Genomic DNA, 15,960 nt, shown 5'->3' with positions numbered 1-15,960 from the left:
GATGGTGGTTTTGCAATTGTTTCCTTTTCTTCTGTCAAAGGATAGTTATAAGGTGTTCTTTGGCTTGTCAGTGAAAGCTAGAAATGTTATATGTTAACAGAAGTGCTTTTTGTTGGGGTCTTCAGTCTAATAGCTTATGTACTATAAAATCTGGTCTGGAGGCCAAACCACAGCATGCTGAATTCCACTAACTTGCTTAATAAATCTGAATGACAAATTAGCTTGTGTTTAGTTTTACAATTTGTCCTCCTTCCTTAGATGGTTTGTTTTCTTTAATTTACCCTGGAAGTTTTGCTTCCTTAGTTGTTTGGATTTATTTTTTCCCTTCCTTCCCCTCCCTTTCCAAAGTTTTCACTACTTCTGTCTGCGTTCCTTTCTGGAAAGTTTTGATTTTCATGAGTATGAGGCATGAATTTAAAAAAAGAAAAATATAATTTTTGCATTTTATTGTTCAACTCAGTGCATGTTCATAGAAGCTTAGATATCATGTTATGTACTAAAATACTGTCTAGAATCAAGGAGAATTAGTATGTGGCTTTAGAGGAAGAGGTGGGCTCTTAAATTACCTCTTTAAGAAAATCGTAAATTAATCTTACCTGTATTGTTTGAGGAACAGCTGAGTGCTCTGAATGTGCTGGCATTGGTTTAAGCAGTAGAAGGACATACACCAGGTTCCCCCACATGTGTCAACCTACTCTTACTTATTCCAAGTGCTTGCTGTGCACACAGCTCCCAGAAATCAGACATGCCAACAAATTAGGGCATGGGAACATGAGGGTTTGTTTTTATTTGAAGTAGCAGGTGTTTATATTTTATAAATATAAAAAGATATGTGAGCAACTTATAATCAGAATTGTGCCTTTGGAACTGCTTCTCTTACATGAAGACTATTCATTCTGCATCCCATCTCTGGAAAGACGTGGTGCCTGTCTATATGGAGGAGTAATAGTATGGCAAGTCTTATCAGCCAGGTTTGATGATGAGGTGCACTGACCACTACCTCTGTATATTGATTGGATTTAGTTGACTAATAATTGGAAAAGCAAGAAGTGAATTAGGATATTGCCTAGAAACTGTACAGAAAAACTAAACCACAAGAACCTCATTTCATACAGTGTGTCTGCTCATTGTGTGGGTTTAGGCTATGTGCCAGTGTTATCAAGGATATTCTGATGTATAATATAAGTGGCCTTTGCATGACCCTTTTTTTAAATGCTTGTGTTGTTATTACAATAGTTCCTAGGGATTCCATTCTCCATTTGGGGCTCCATTGCAGTTGGCCCTGAACAGCTGGAAAAAAGGTACTTCCACTGATGTTGGCTTCAGTGATGCAAGGGTGACTCACTTGTGATCTTGGTGGTATTTCAGACTTTCATCCTGGAACTCTTTCAACATTATGGTTTCAGTGGCTTTTTCTCTGCTGCTTTGTCAGGAAATACTACGTTGTACCTCATTATTTTTGCTGGAATCCCTTATAGTGCGATGGTGATCAGAGGAAGTGGCTGAAAACATTCATCTTGCAAAATTTACAGTCCAAAATGAACTGAGCCACTCCCTATGTCCTATGTAGTAACTGTTGTTTCTACACTTAAACCTTTTTCTCTTTTCAGTTCCACTTTGATTATGAGTAGAACAGAAATTCAGTGAACATCATGACTCTTGCAATAATACACAAGTATTTATTAAAAAATTAAAGCAATAACATATTTTTCTAAATGCCAAGAATTAGGTATTTTTGAATATTTAGTATACAAGTGAAAGATCAGCATCATGGGCATAATGAAAGGGTCTCCCTTACTTTCTCAGAGTTTTAATGCCATTTTTCATTTGGCACAAGTGCATCATTGATCTCTTCTTTTTTTTCTTCCCTTTTTAAACAAAAGAAAATGATTTATTCCACAACTAGTAATGGAAATGGGAGTGGCCATTTCCTCTTCTAGGCCAAGTATACCATTTCCTGATGGAAAGGCAGTTTAGTTTCAAAATTATATTATCTTAACCGGTTCGAGTGCAGTCTTAAATTACTCAATCAGTTAAATGTTTTGTGTTGTTGGAATGACCTAGAACCTCTTACTGCAGGATGGCTGTGCTTCAGACACCTGTGGTGGGTTTTCCCAAACTCTAGGTACGGCTGTGGTAATCCAGACATCCTTTTCAGGAAGCAGTAGATTTCCGATATTTTGAAAATATTTTCCTAAGTTTGTCAGTGATTGTTGTTGTCTTCCTTTTTAGGATTTTATCCGCTTCCCATTAAAAATACAGTGGGAGTTTGATCAAGCACTTATCAAGAGGACAAGAAAGCAGTTTTTCCTGGTGATAAAACAGTGTTATAAGTTAAGCAGGATATAGTTTTTAAAGGTTTTTGCTTCTTGCTTTCACCCATCCTCTGACGAAGCTCTGTTCTGTGGCCTATGTTATAATAGTTTAATTCAGTTTGTCCTCAAAAAGCCACATAGACAACCACTGTTAATCACACTTTATTTGTAAAAGCAGAGCAATGCTGGAGCCTTACAGAGGCACTGTACAAATGAAGCTGAAGTTGAATCCCGATTTAAAATTATAAAGTGAAGCTGACAGAACCTGTGTGACATAAGCAAAGGACATGTGGTAGCTGCAATAGAGTGTGTGCGAAGAGCAGATATGTGGTTGGGCTGGTGGAGGGAAACTTTAAAAAGGCCAAAACAAACAAACCAGCCAACTATGAAATAGTTGGATTGGGTTCTTCTTCCCTTTCTCTCTGTTAAAAATGATCAGATCTTGCTGGTGGTTTTCTTCAGTCTCCGATGATTTGATTTCTGCTCCTTCCTTTTCATGGAGGCAGATGATTCTTAGTTGAAGTTAAATCTTTAACTGTGGGCATATAGTGTGGAATTTTTTTCTCTTAGCAATAAGAATGTAAATAGTAACTCTAAAAAATGACCTTATTATAGATGTTTGACAGGCAAGGCATCTTCTGTTTCTTAAAACAACCGATGGTCTCTAAATATTTACTTTCATAAATGAAAGATCAGCCTATTTCTTGTTGTATTGCCTTAATGTTATTTTATTAAAGCAGGAGGTTTAATTTTGAATTTGCTTGGTTTTGTTGCTCTTCCTCCCTTGCAATCACTTTCACATTCCTGAAATTTACTTCTGCTGTAGCAAGTAAGCATAATTTCTTCTTGCAAATGTTGTGATGCAAAAACTAAGTAGCAGTAGAAGCTGAAAAGTTACCTTGCGAGATAGATACCCTGGGCTATGTGATGAATCTCTCCTGCTTGGTTCTTCCAGGAGCGATGCCAGCGTCTGCTCACCATAGAAGAGCAAATTCTTCCTCAAAAGCTACTGACAAATGTCATTGCACTGATCCTCTGAAGACAGGTTGTAATTAATCCTTGCTCTTGGTTACTCACAGTGTATTCCCAGAATGCAGATCCTTGCAGACTGCACATCCTGCTGTCTCAGTCCATTCCCCTTGCAAAAAACAAGGACCTGTGAAGTTCACCAGCAGAGTGAAGGTTTGTTTACCAAAATGTAAATGTAGATTAGTAATCTGTCATGTTTCCAGCCTTTGTTATGGGTGAATGTAAACTTGAGCCTCATGCTGGCCTACATTTATATTCCATTACAGTTCATGTATAGACATTTTAGTGTACATTAACTGGATGGTCTAGGCAGTGTGGTTAGTTAAAAGCTCAATTATTTTTTAGTAGCTCCACTTCTAGCCACTTTCTTGGGTATTAATTACCCTTTCCCCCCCCTCCCCTTACTCTTTGTTTTGAATTTACTTCCAGTTTCTCTTCAGCACCAGAGTAGTTTTAATGACTCCCAACTCAGACTTTTGCTGCAGTGAGCTGATGTGTAATGGCTATAGCCAGTTTCACAGAACATTAGGGACTGGAAGGGACCTCAAAAGATCATCTAGTCCAATACCCCTGCCAGAGCAGGAACACCTAGAGGAATGTGTCCAGGCAGGTTTTGAATGTCTCCAGAGAAGGAGACTCCACAACCTCCCTCTGGGCAGCCTGTTCAAGGGCTCTGTCACCCTCACCATGAAGAAGTTTTTCCTCAAATGTAAATGGAACCTCCTGTGTTCCAGTTTGTACCCATTGCCTCTTGTCTTATCACTGGTTGTCACTGAGAAGAGCCTGGCTCCATCCTCGTGACACTCACCTGTTATATATGTGTAAACATTAATGAGGTCACCTCTCAGTCTCTTCTTCTCCAAGCTAAAGAGACTCATCTCCCTCAGCCTTTCCTCATAAGGGAGATGCTCCACTCCCTTCATCATCTTTGTTGCCCTGCGCTGGACTCTCTCCAGCAGTTCCCTGTCCTTCTTGAACTGACGGGCCCAGAACTGGACACAATATTCCAGATATGGTCTCACCAGGGCAGAGTAGAGGGGAAGGAGAACCTCTCTTGACCTACTAACCACCCCCCTTCTAATACACCCCAGGATGCCATTGGCCTTTTTGGCCACAAGGGCATAGTGCTGGCTCATGGTCCTCCTGCTGTCTACCAGCACCCCCAGGGCCCTTTCCCTCAGCTCAGATAGCCTGTTAAGTCTACCTCAAAAGTTTGAGGTTTACTCTATCCCATTAATTTACCTACATTCTGCAAAGCTTAAGATTTCTTCAGGGGTCTTGATTTTTTTTTTTAATAGCTGTCATATGATCTCTGTGGGGTATATTATTAGAAAAGTTGTCACATATACAAATAAATCCCCTGTCTGCTGGTGTCTCAAAGCAAGCTGTACTTTTCTACCTATCAACTTCAGGGTTTCCAGCCTCACAGAGATTTGTTTTTTTTATTTTGTTTACTGCTGCTGTTATGATACGTTGTACTGAGGAACTGTTAAACTCTTTAACATAGAGGAGCAAAGTCTGCTTTACACTGATGTTCTTTTTTAAAAACCAAACAAAACCAACAACAACAAGAAAAAGCAACTCAGCAGCAACAGAAAGGCTTGGGTTGTACACCTGATGAATGGTGGCCTGCAGCCATGGATTGCTGGCCTTCTTACCCTGACAGAAGTCAGTCAGTGTTAACACTGCTAGTGAATGTTAAGCCTTTAATTGAAGAGACTTGTCTCTTTCTGTTTTGTGAGCCATAAGCATCACTTGCCATAGCATCCTAGATTACAATTCGAGTACCACTGTGCTAGAGGTAGAGTTCTATGTTACTGCTATCCAGAAGGCATATTTTTTAACATCTCTTGTTTACACCAAGATTTTGCTGCTTTTGCTTTGCTCACAAAGCTTATGCTACACACACCTAAAATGGGGCTGATTATATCCATATTAAATTATTTGGAATGCAGACAACTTCCAGGTTTTGCAGAGATGTGATCCAAGGCTGTGAGCAGTGCTGATGAGAACATCATTCGGTAGTTTGTATGGGGTTTTTGTGGAGTGATTTGCAAGTTGTTTAACCACAGGGACAGCAGTGAAACCTTGAGGGACCCTTGAAGCCATGCTCATGGGGTGCATGTTTTGTTCAATGCCTCCACCTCCAGACAGTATGAGCTGCTGCAGTCTGCATCTGTCTTAAAGCAGTCCACATCTTACACAGCGGTTGGGCAGGGGAAGCTGTTTGAACAACCTTTCTATCTTTTAGGGAAGAGTAGTCTGGATGTATGTATCCCATCTACAGTTATCCATGACCCTGCTTGGACCACAATGTTAAGTGGCTGCTTTTTGTGATCAGTTTGGCTTGAAGGGATAGTAGAAGGGATAGTAGCCTTTGTCTAATGAATGTATTAATAGTTAGTTGAACAATTCTCAGATTTGAAGGTCTGGACTGCTAAAGGAAGTCCTGGATTTTTTTAAAAAGTGAAACTGTTGAATTCACAATGTTGGGACAAATAAATCTTGCTGTTGAAGTCACTAGTGCTGGCACTGTTACAGTGTGCATATTCTTGGATGTGTGCCTGCAGTAGTGAACTTTGGACTGGTCGCTGGAGTGTGTGCATGGACTTATTTAATACTGTTTCCACTCTCTCTCTTACTTGTGAAACTCCTGAAATATCAAATCCTGACTATTGCCTTTCATAAAGGGAATGATGGAACCTGGGTGGGTGGTTGTGGCGGTTCCTCTGTTAGTGTTTGGGTGCAGTGGTAATATCAATTTTATTCTAGGTGGTAGTGCTCTCAAAGAACAGGCTTATCTATACCCTGTGCATTCATCACATACAGTAAATATCTTATGTGCCGCTTGTGTTAATTAAACTTTTTTTTTCCCCTACTCCTCATTACCTTTGTACCAGCATGTTTAACATACTTGGTAAGTATTTTCCATTTTAAATCAATGTTTTCTCTGGTTTATAAATTGACCGTTAACATTAGCTTCAGGCTGAGTGGTGGCATGCAAAGTTTTGACTTAATAATAATTTCAAAGTGTGATGTTGATCTGTTTTTAGAGTGTTCCAAAGTTCAGACAAAACTGAAGGTAGGATACTACTTTGTTATCTTCAAGGAAAACCACTTCTTAAAAGACAAGATTTGAATGAGGTAAACATGGTTTAGACATTTGTTTGTGTTGGGAAAAAATGCAACCACTGGTCTAAGTTATGAAAAAATAGCTAATGGGCATATTTGGAAACTACTTTCCATAAGCAGTTCTAGCTGTTGTTTGGTAGGCAAGATGAAGCAGAAGTGTTTTTCACTTTAATTAGTGATCATGTTTTTGCCAGGTAATGTAGGATTATGAATAAATCTTAGCTGGTAGGCGTGCAAGTTAATTTAAATGACAGTTAAAGGTAGAGGTTATGATTCTGGTTACCAAAGTAAAGTTATGTAGGGGGAGGTTACCCACACAGGTCTTGCATGCTGAAGACTTCTCAACTCCCAGAACAAGCTCTTCCGTTCTTTTTCCTCACCTGCTGGTTTCCTTTGAATGTAAAACAGCTCGTGTGTTTTGCACACTAGGAGTATATTTACAACTCTTGTAAACTACTTGACAAAAGGGGTAGTGGATCAATATTAAGGAACACATCCATTCTCCAAATAAAATGGGTAGCGTATTTCCTAATTTTAGTATAATTTGTGCATAGTGAATGAGCCATGCATGGTGTTCTTAAAGGGTATGTGACAGAAAGCTATTAAAAAGCTTTAGGGTATTACTGTAATCCAGTTATGACATTTTTTTATATATATTTTTTTTTTTTTGGTAAAGGATAAACAATACCCAGTGGCAATATATGGTTGCATTTCAATCAAAGCTTTCAATTGAAACTGTGCACATAAAGTGATGATTTTTTTTTTTTTTTTTTGTAACCATTGGAACTCTTGACAGCAGAGGTATATTTTTCATATATGCAGTGCAGGTTTACATTTAACACATTTTGTTAAAGTGCTATTATTTTATCTTCATAAGAACGGCTTGCTATTTTTAACCTAGTGTGTTTGTTTTGATGTCATATTACTGGTGGTTTTGAATAGGCGGTTAAGAAGCTTAAGAGAATTATTTTTTTCAGATGTAGTTCACTCAATAACAGTTTGCTGTATTGTTGACTGAATCACAAATTGTTAAACTCCCCTTAAATGAGAGGTTTATTCTTAATTTATTTTATTTTTTACAGGAACATCTTAGAATTTGGAGTTATAAATTGCAGAGAGAAAAGAAACAGTCTAAATGTTGGGTTGAATATAGTAAACTTAAATTGTGTTGTACTCTTGTTTTATGTCCTTGAACCACACCACTATGTAATTTCAGGGTAATTCATGCCCCCCAGCATTTTATGTGGCTTGTTGTTCTGATGATTTTTGTTCATTTTGGTCTGTATATTTTTAAAACAAACCTTTGAACTTGGGCATATGAAGGAAGATGCTTTGTAACAGTGTGTGACAGTAGAAATGAATTAATCTTGTGACATGTCATTGAGGATGCTTATGTAGTACAGTAACTTTACTGCTTATCCCATTGGATTAGTGGAAGTCACTATTTCAAAATTTGTTTTTGACTTAAGTAACTAAAAGCCAAGCTGCTGCTGCCTCTCAGCATGCCAGCATCATTTCTCCTCTTTAGTGCCTTACAGTATGAAGTTTCTTTTGTTTCCTTCTAAAGTATTTATTTTTTATGACAAGTGTGTATACTTGTGTTGGCAATACAGCATTGTAGTAATGTGAATTTTAATTTATCAGGCAGTTCTACAGTCCCAGAATGTTTTCAGTTAATGGACTGGATGCTGTCAAACAGATTTTGGCAAAAACTACTTTGTAAAATTCAGTGACTACTTAATGCTTTCCTCCTGATGGCACTTTGGCACAGTCTCCTTCCAAAAGAATGGCAGCTGAAAATTTTTTTTTTTGGCTGTTAAATAATTTTTGTGGTGTGTTTGAGGTGAGCGTTAAACAGAAGCAAAATCACTTGGTAAAGAGTTTCGTTTGATCCATTGCTTTAGTGCTCCAACTGCTTTTCTAAACACATTTTTTCAGAATGCAAAGCCTCTGCACATTGAAAATGTCAGCAGAGCTTGAATTACTGATCACGTGCTGGTTTGAAAACAGTAAAACATTTCAAACCGCAGCAGCTGAAGGGAAAAGGTGAAACATGCCTGCTCTATAAATAGCTTCTGTCGTGAACACAGGCTTTTCTGCCTGCAACTCTTTTGTTGTCTTTACATAATAACAAACAAGTTTTTTAGTTTAAAAGTGAAACATTAGTGTTCTTGAAGTTTTTTTTGAATGGATAAATATTTCCAGAAAACATTTTAAATTTTGAGTAAAAGAAGAATTTTCCCTTTGAAGGGAACTACCTGTTTGGAGAGAGGGCATGCAACTTTTAGCTGAAGGGACTTCTTCTGTTCTTTTGGATCTGTTAGTCATTATTTCAAGTCCTTGCATGGGGGTTGCTGCCTTCTACGAGCGTGTACCGTCTCCTTGGGAGGCTATAAATTACTGCCAGTGAAAGCTATCTAGCAAAGCACAGTGCATGCATTTCTTTACCTGCTTTATTTGGAGAGCATTATATGGTTAGGTCAAAAAAGATTGACGCTATGTCTGCAGGAGAGTAACAGCCGTTGCTGTTGAGTGCTCTACACTGTTGTGGGCAGTGGAGAAGGTGGCATTTGATGTCTGGTAGGTTACATTATTACAGCCCTACCAGGGCTTCTGAGCCGAAATCTTCTGAATTTCGTTAATTGGTGTGTGGAAACTTTTTTTAAAGGTCGTATTTATTAACGGAAGTTTCATTCTTTAAAAACACAAACAGAAAAAGAGGAGGAAAACTGTTTCATAAATACCAGGCATAGTACAGCATTGTGGCATAGTTAATACAGAGCTTACACATTTTAGCCTGCAAGGGCAGCTGATGTTGTTTAAACTCTCTGTAATTTAAGAAGGGTAGGTTAGATAACTTGAATGTATTAGTGCTGACATTGTTTAGACCAGGATCCATGTTTATAAATGGTAATGCTTGTAAAATGAATTCTCAAAAATTCGCAGTATAGAAGGAGGGGAACCCATGAGCTGTGTTTTCATCTGAACAGTGAAGGCACTTAAAGGCAGGCCTGCTCTTAATTCTAAATATTTCTGGAGACATTCATCTTTCCAGGAAGAATTGAACTTTCTGAATGCCTGAATTATATACTCACAAAAGTGGTAATATTGTTGCAGTATCTGTTTGGGTTTCTGTTTGAATTAATAAGAGTTCAGGTACTTACTGAGAGTAGGAGGGGTTGAGATCAGGCCCTTTCAGTGTTCAAGTGTTAGGCTTTTCCTCAGTGCATATGTATGATTTATAGGAAACTGATATTAAAAAGAAAAATCTCCCATGTGGTTTCTTTGGGACCACCAATCCAGCTTTCACTTACTGGGACTTAGCCAGCTCAATTTATTTCAGGTTAAGTTTTAACAAACCTCTCTTTTTGAGAGAAGGCGCTTACAGGAGCATGCCAAGACTACTTGAAAGGCAAAGGGAAAGGCAGAGGGAGGAGCTCAAGATGTGGTGGGCAATTCCTCTCCTCTTCTCTGTGCAAGTGTTGAGTGGAGACAAAACCAAGAATGCCACATATTCCTGGGCTTTTCATCCACACCCCTTCCTCTCTGTACACTTTGCAGCTTACTGACTCTTCAGCTCCGGCTCTTAGCTACTTGAACTGGTAGACATCTTCTTGCAAAGCTGAGGTTAGTGTGTGCATATGACCTTCAAGTCAGAGTATCAGAGTACTGCAGCTGAATGCAACCAAAAGAGTGATGCTGACTATACAACTTGCCATGAAATGCACAGTGTAAACAAATGGAAAAAATGACAGATTTTCCTCTTTGTTTCCTATAACTCAAAGAGCTTTTTTAAAATGATGAGATACAATATTTTGAACTAAAGCTATGTATATATTTCCTTTTTTCCACCTAACTTCTGTGTTGTACTGCTTCCTGCAGTAAACTTTTCTGGAATTTCAGGAACACTAAATCAGTTTTGAACTTTGTGAGAGTGTGAGTTTTTATTATTTCCATTATAAATAGTTAATGTGTAACATCTTACAGTGTTCATCCCAGATTTTATATGCACTGTTGATTCAAGTTTAATACTGGTACAGTGTATGAGATTTGCTTGTATTGCCCTCTATCTATGCCTCTGACCTAATACTTGAGCTAAAATTAATGTCAAGCTTAAGTAAAATCCAAAAGAAACACCCATTCAGTGATACTGAGAGCCAAAGCTGGGCCTTAATGTTGGTCAGAGATGTGTTTAGGTGTGATTTTCAGAGTTGCAGACCTTGGTCCAACAGGGTGCTGTGTCGATTACTGGCATCTTTGCTGAAGTGAACCTCTTTCTTGTGGTAGACAAGAAAATCTTGCTGTTTTGACGTGTACTTTATCACACCAAATGGAAAACAGGACGATAATGCCGACTTCTGAAACAGTGCAGATATGTCTCGTTCAGTATGACAAATCTGATATCCCGTGTATAGGTAACTTCAGCAGTTTGTCTCCAAAGAGCTACAGAAACGTAGCCATGCTACTGGATTGCTTGGGTGAAGGTGGGCTTTAACATGAGCTGAGCGGTGGGAGATTGAAACCAAAGACTGACTTGTCTCAGTGAGCCAGTGGCAGAGTTGAGACTAGGACCTGGGTTCATGCCACTAGAGTGCAGTACTCTCCTCTTACTTATTGAGAGAATGGTTAAATTTCCTGATAGGTGCTGCAGGCTCTCTGGTGTGTGCTTTGGAAAATTGATACCAACTTGGTGAGGTACTGGGAGTTTCACATTGGTCTTAATCAGATGCAGCTCGGCTTCTGCAGCTACCATTTACCAAATAAATGTTTTCCTTACCATCAAACTCTTATGAATGTTGTGGTGGAATAGCAAAGAGAGTTTGTAAACTAGCTTTTTACCCACCTTTTTATTGTAGATGGGAAGGATATGTATGAAAGAAGAAATTAATCTTATTTGTCATTAAAGCCAGTTAAGATATATTGCTTCTCAGAAATAAATGATGACTTGGCTTTATTAGCGAAAGGTTACTGATAATGAGATATAGTATTTTATATAATAAGTTCTCTTTTTTTCCCCCCCACAGGTTTCCACTTGAGTGGCACAGTGACAGAGCCTGCAATGCAATCGGAGCCAGAAACTGTTTGCAATGTAGCTATCAGCTTTGATCGTTGCAAGATTACCTCAGTGACCTGTAGCTGTGGAAACAAGGACATATTTTATTGTGCCCATGTTGTGGCACTCTCTTTATACCGGATCCGCAAGCCAGATCAGGTCAAACTGCATCTTCCCATTTCAGAGACACTCTTTCAAATGAACAGAGACCAACTACAAAAATTTGTACAGTATTTGATCACAGTGCACCACACAGAAGTTTTGCCAACTGCTCAAAAATTAGCAGATGAAATTCTTTCTCAGAATTCAGAAATCAATCAAGTCCATGGTGAGTCTGAGACTTGTTCTTCCTTTTGCTTCATTCCCTCTGGTTTTGTGCTTTTTTGTGACGTTTGGGAGTGTGACCTGCTGAGGTCTCTTTCAGCCTGAATTATTCTGTAATTCTGTGGTGTTTACTAAAGAGGATTGTATTACTGAACCTTTGCTTTAAGATGTTTGGAAAGCAGTAGTTTCAGGAAAGAGGAAAGAATTCATAAGCAATTAGCTGTATCTCTCCAGCACTGTTAATATATGGCCTGATTTGCTTCTTGCTTGTATTTTCCAGCTATGAAAAACTAAGTCGTGGTGTTCTTTGTACAGCCACATTGCTTAAAGGAACTACCTTGGCATCTTTTTATAATTTTGTTATTTTTGACCTAATCTTTTGACATTATGGTTGTGTAATTTTGTTTTAATGGCAAAGCTTGAAAGCAAGTAGGTGTTAATTTCATTCATTAGATATACTTCAATTATCTTTTGGGATTTGGTTTCTGTATGAAGTCAGGAGAAATATGAAACCTGTGTATTTCAGTGCCTTTTTCCTGTTAGTGCTACAGCAGCTGACAACACCAGCAAAGGTCTTGATCTTTCCTGCTCTTTCTGCTGCACATGGTTTTAATGGCTCTCAGTTTCTTGTACTGAATATCTTGTCTTTGTTTGAGGGTGCTGGATGTGACTTGAGGCTTCTGAGGTGGCTTTTCTGTGGACCTTGCTGGACTGCAAGAGGGTAATTGTGTGTTTGAGGTGCCCCAGCTGGTTTAAGAGAGCCCTGTGTTCCTGTAAGGTCACCTGGTAGAAATGTCCTCTAAGGTGACCAGAGCTGTAAGCATAATGGCAACTTAGAGGGGAAGAATAACTTATCTAAATATCTAAAAATATCTTGTTTGGTCATTGACAGGAACAATTCTTCTGTGTTAAATATTTAAGAGGGATGACCACTGTTCTGAAGAATTTACACTGCAAACACAATCAAGCTGCTTAATATTAGAGAAGGAAAAACATATGTTTGTTAAATACAGTGTGGGCAGAACAAAACAAGGGAGTCTTTCCAATAACACGACTCTTCTGCAGCCTAGTTCCTCTCCTAAGGGTGCGGTGACCCTGGCAGGCCCAGGCAGGTGGTGTTACAAGAAGGTGAGTTTTGGGAGCAGTGCTCTTCTTTGGCTTTGGCGGCTATGGGGATGTGGCCAGAGGCATAATGGTTGCTCTGGTTGTTATAGAATATAATGAGAGGGTGATTGATTGGCAGAGCTGCCTGGTGATGGTGGAAAGAAAGGGAAGCTAAAGCAGATGCAGGACATTAAACAATAGAGGAAGATGCTCAGATGTCGTAAGCCGAAGGCATGTATTGCATGAGAACTGGTAATAGCCTGAACATAAGGAATTAAGGGGAAGGAAGAATGATGGTGAATATGAGCATGGCACAGAACATTTAAACAGTCAAGGGTAATTAGGAAAGAGGAAGGCAGGGGTAGGAAAGGAGTGATAGATGATGACTGTGTATGGCTTTATTAGCCATATTATGTAAGAGAAATGACAAGCTGTTGCAGAGGATGCTTAAACTTGATCAACATTAAGTCTGTAATTATACTAATCAGAGGCATGTTGGTCTTTCTCCGCTATTTCCTTATTGTCAAAATATCTATCTCATTACTCATTAAAGTATTTTTAGGGAGATATTTGATGTTTATATCACAGCCCAAATAGCAGAAAGAATAGGAAACAAAAAGCTAGGTTGATGATCAATTATGAAATGTCACAATGAATTTGGGTAGGATAGTTTAAAAAATATCCACAAAACTGAATTTTCTTATACATGTTGCTGTTTTCCTAGTAAATTAGATTGCAGTATGTCTTTATTGACTGTTTGTATTTCTTAATAAAATACCAAAAACTGAAGCAGAAAGTCCAGCCAGCAAAAGAAAGAAACAGCTGTTACCAAAGACATGGATTTCAAAAGAGGAACTGTAGTCTCCTGCTTTTCCTCTCAGACTCCTGTGAAACTATGGTCTGATTTTTTTTTTTTTGATATGTTTATAATGATAAACAATTACAATATTCTTTTAAGGGAAAAGTAAGTTTATCTTATGTAGCAAGTAAGTGTTCTTCTGAGATTCATGTTGTAGTTCTATTATCTTGATCTTTAATCAAATTCCTTAAAAATAATAAAGGTAACCTCAACCCTGACAGTTTTCAAGAAGAGACTGGTCAATGCCCTCAGACACATGGTGTGAACTGTGGAGTTGTCATATGCAAGGACAGGACTTGGACTCAGTGATCCTTGTGAGTCCCTTCCATCTCAGGACATTCTATGAAAAAAATCTGTCTCTGGTTCTAATATCATAGGCTGGTGAACATGAGATCACCATTCACTCCATCATATCTTTTGTGCTGCATATATTGAGTTTGTAATACAAAACTGAGTTGTAGATCTGTCTTGCTTTGAACAGCTTAACCTCACTAAATTAGTGTTTGAAGAGGAATTATATTGAGCACTGCTTAATGGCACAGGGTAAGAAAGAGGAGAAACTTAAAAATCTTGCTTATAAAAGTAAGAGAAGACCTGTCGCAGAAACACCATAAACAGCTTTGGTCAAAGAGAAGTCCTGAATCTGGAGTTGGATGAGGAAATTATTTTCAATGTTACCTAGAGGTGTTTTAATTTCAGAGTTATTTTCTATAAAACATTTTTTCTCTCATTGTGGCTGTACTGGTTCTAGTTTCCATATATTTCCTGCAATAGGCAGAATAAATCAGCTCTTGAATGCTATTTATTTGTACATAAAAATGATCTGGGACTTTGAAGAGCTTGGACCACAGCAGTCTTGTTGACTTGGCTAGGGAGATGGAACAACTCTGTAGTAATTTCCTTTCACAAAAGGTGAATTGGATAATTGTTCGTTTGCTCAAAATTGTCTTATGCATGATTGGATAACTGGCTTTGGCCACCTTCCTTGAGAAGAAGGTTACTGGGGGAACTAGTGAAGTGACTGCGCTGGTGACATAACTTTTAAAATGACAGATCCCTTTGAGTTCCTTGGTGGATATGAACAGAGCAATATCCTTTCTTGCTTCATAAGGCAGCCTTAGTGCAGGAAGAATTAAGAGGATGCTGTTAGAAGTACAGCAATATTTTATGTATTCACTAACTTCTTCAGGAGAGCTGAATGACTTATTGGGAACCCTCTTCTTTATTTGCCATGCAAATTTCTTCTTGGTGGTGATTATATTACAAGAGAGATTTGCATGGTTTTAGAGCACAAAAGCACCTCCTACATTTGAGAAGATGAGTTGTGTTCTGGTTTTCTCATGTGATACTGCTACAGCTGTACATACTCCTGGTGATTTCAAAACTGGATATCTGTGGGGTCTGATCTTCTGTACTGAAGACAGCTGTAGGTGTTCATACTGATATCCTGACATCTGCACTGTTTTGATTTGAGCATCCTGGATGTAGATTAGAATCCTGCTTAGCCAAGGCTTTTTTCTTCCCTGTTAATTTTTTACCATTGTAGCAAAGGAAGCTGGCAGATGTGTAAATCTAGGTAGAGAATGGTCAGAATGAGAGATTAGAATCTGAGTTTGTCATCTTGGATCTAGTTTCTCTTGAGTATGAAACTTCTACTCAGGTTGTTTGGAAGATCAAGCTATGTTCCTGAGAATTTAAGTGGAAATAGGAAGGTAATTGCAAGATGCAGGAGAGGGAGGAGGGAAGGTCCGTTTACATATTAATCTCATATTAGCATTGAGTTGTTATTATGTGCATAGTGAAAAAGTGTCTGCTTTTTATGGGTAAAAGGACAGCCTAACAAACCAATTTAATTTTTACCTTTTAATCTGCACTGTTTCTTTCCTGCATGTTTAGTGCTGCTGTTGAAATCTCTGTTCTGGGAGGAACTGTATGGATTCCTCCAGACCTTGTCATTTTCTGACTCACAATACAAGTCACTTGCCAATACAAAACCACACGCAGACGAACTCAAATATAAGAGGGAGGACCTAGGAGAAAGCAGTTCAATTACATTTGTCTTCCCAGAAGCAGAGGTACCTGAGTAGTTGCTTCTGTGTTTGTCCACCCAGATCTAGGCACATCCTCTGCAGATGTTAATCTGT

General features: G+C 38.5%; 1 protein-coding gene across 1 annotated transcript in view; it reads left to right on the top strand.

Annotated features, from left to right (window-relative positions):
- ZSWIM6 (zinc finger SWIM-type containing 6) overlaps positions 1 to 15,960 on the top strand; it is a gene marked incomplete at its 3' end in the record, with an annotated part of 112,529 nt that overhangs the window by 50,010 nt on the left and 46,559 nt on the right. Inside the window, exon 2 of the mRNA XM_080362239.1 lies at positions 11,501 to 11,857. Coding sequence (XP_080218365.1) covers positions 11,501 to 11,857 — 357 coding nt within the window. The remainder of the gene's footprint in view (positions 1 to 11,500; positions 11,858 to 15,960) is intronic.

The sequence above is a fragment of the Nesoenas mayeri genome (assembly GCF_963082525.1).
Source record: "Nesoenas mayeri genome assembly, chromosome: Z".
In the NCBI taxonomy this organism is placed as follows: Eukaryota; Metazoa; Chordata; class Aves; order Columbiformes; family Columbidae; genus Nesoenas; species Nesoenas mayeri.
The sequence above is the reverse complement of the archived record's forward strand: the minus strand, read 5'-3'. Positions and strand labels throughout refer to the sequence as shown.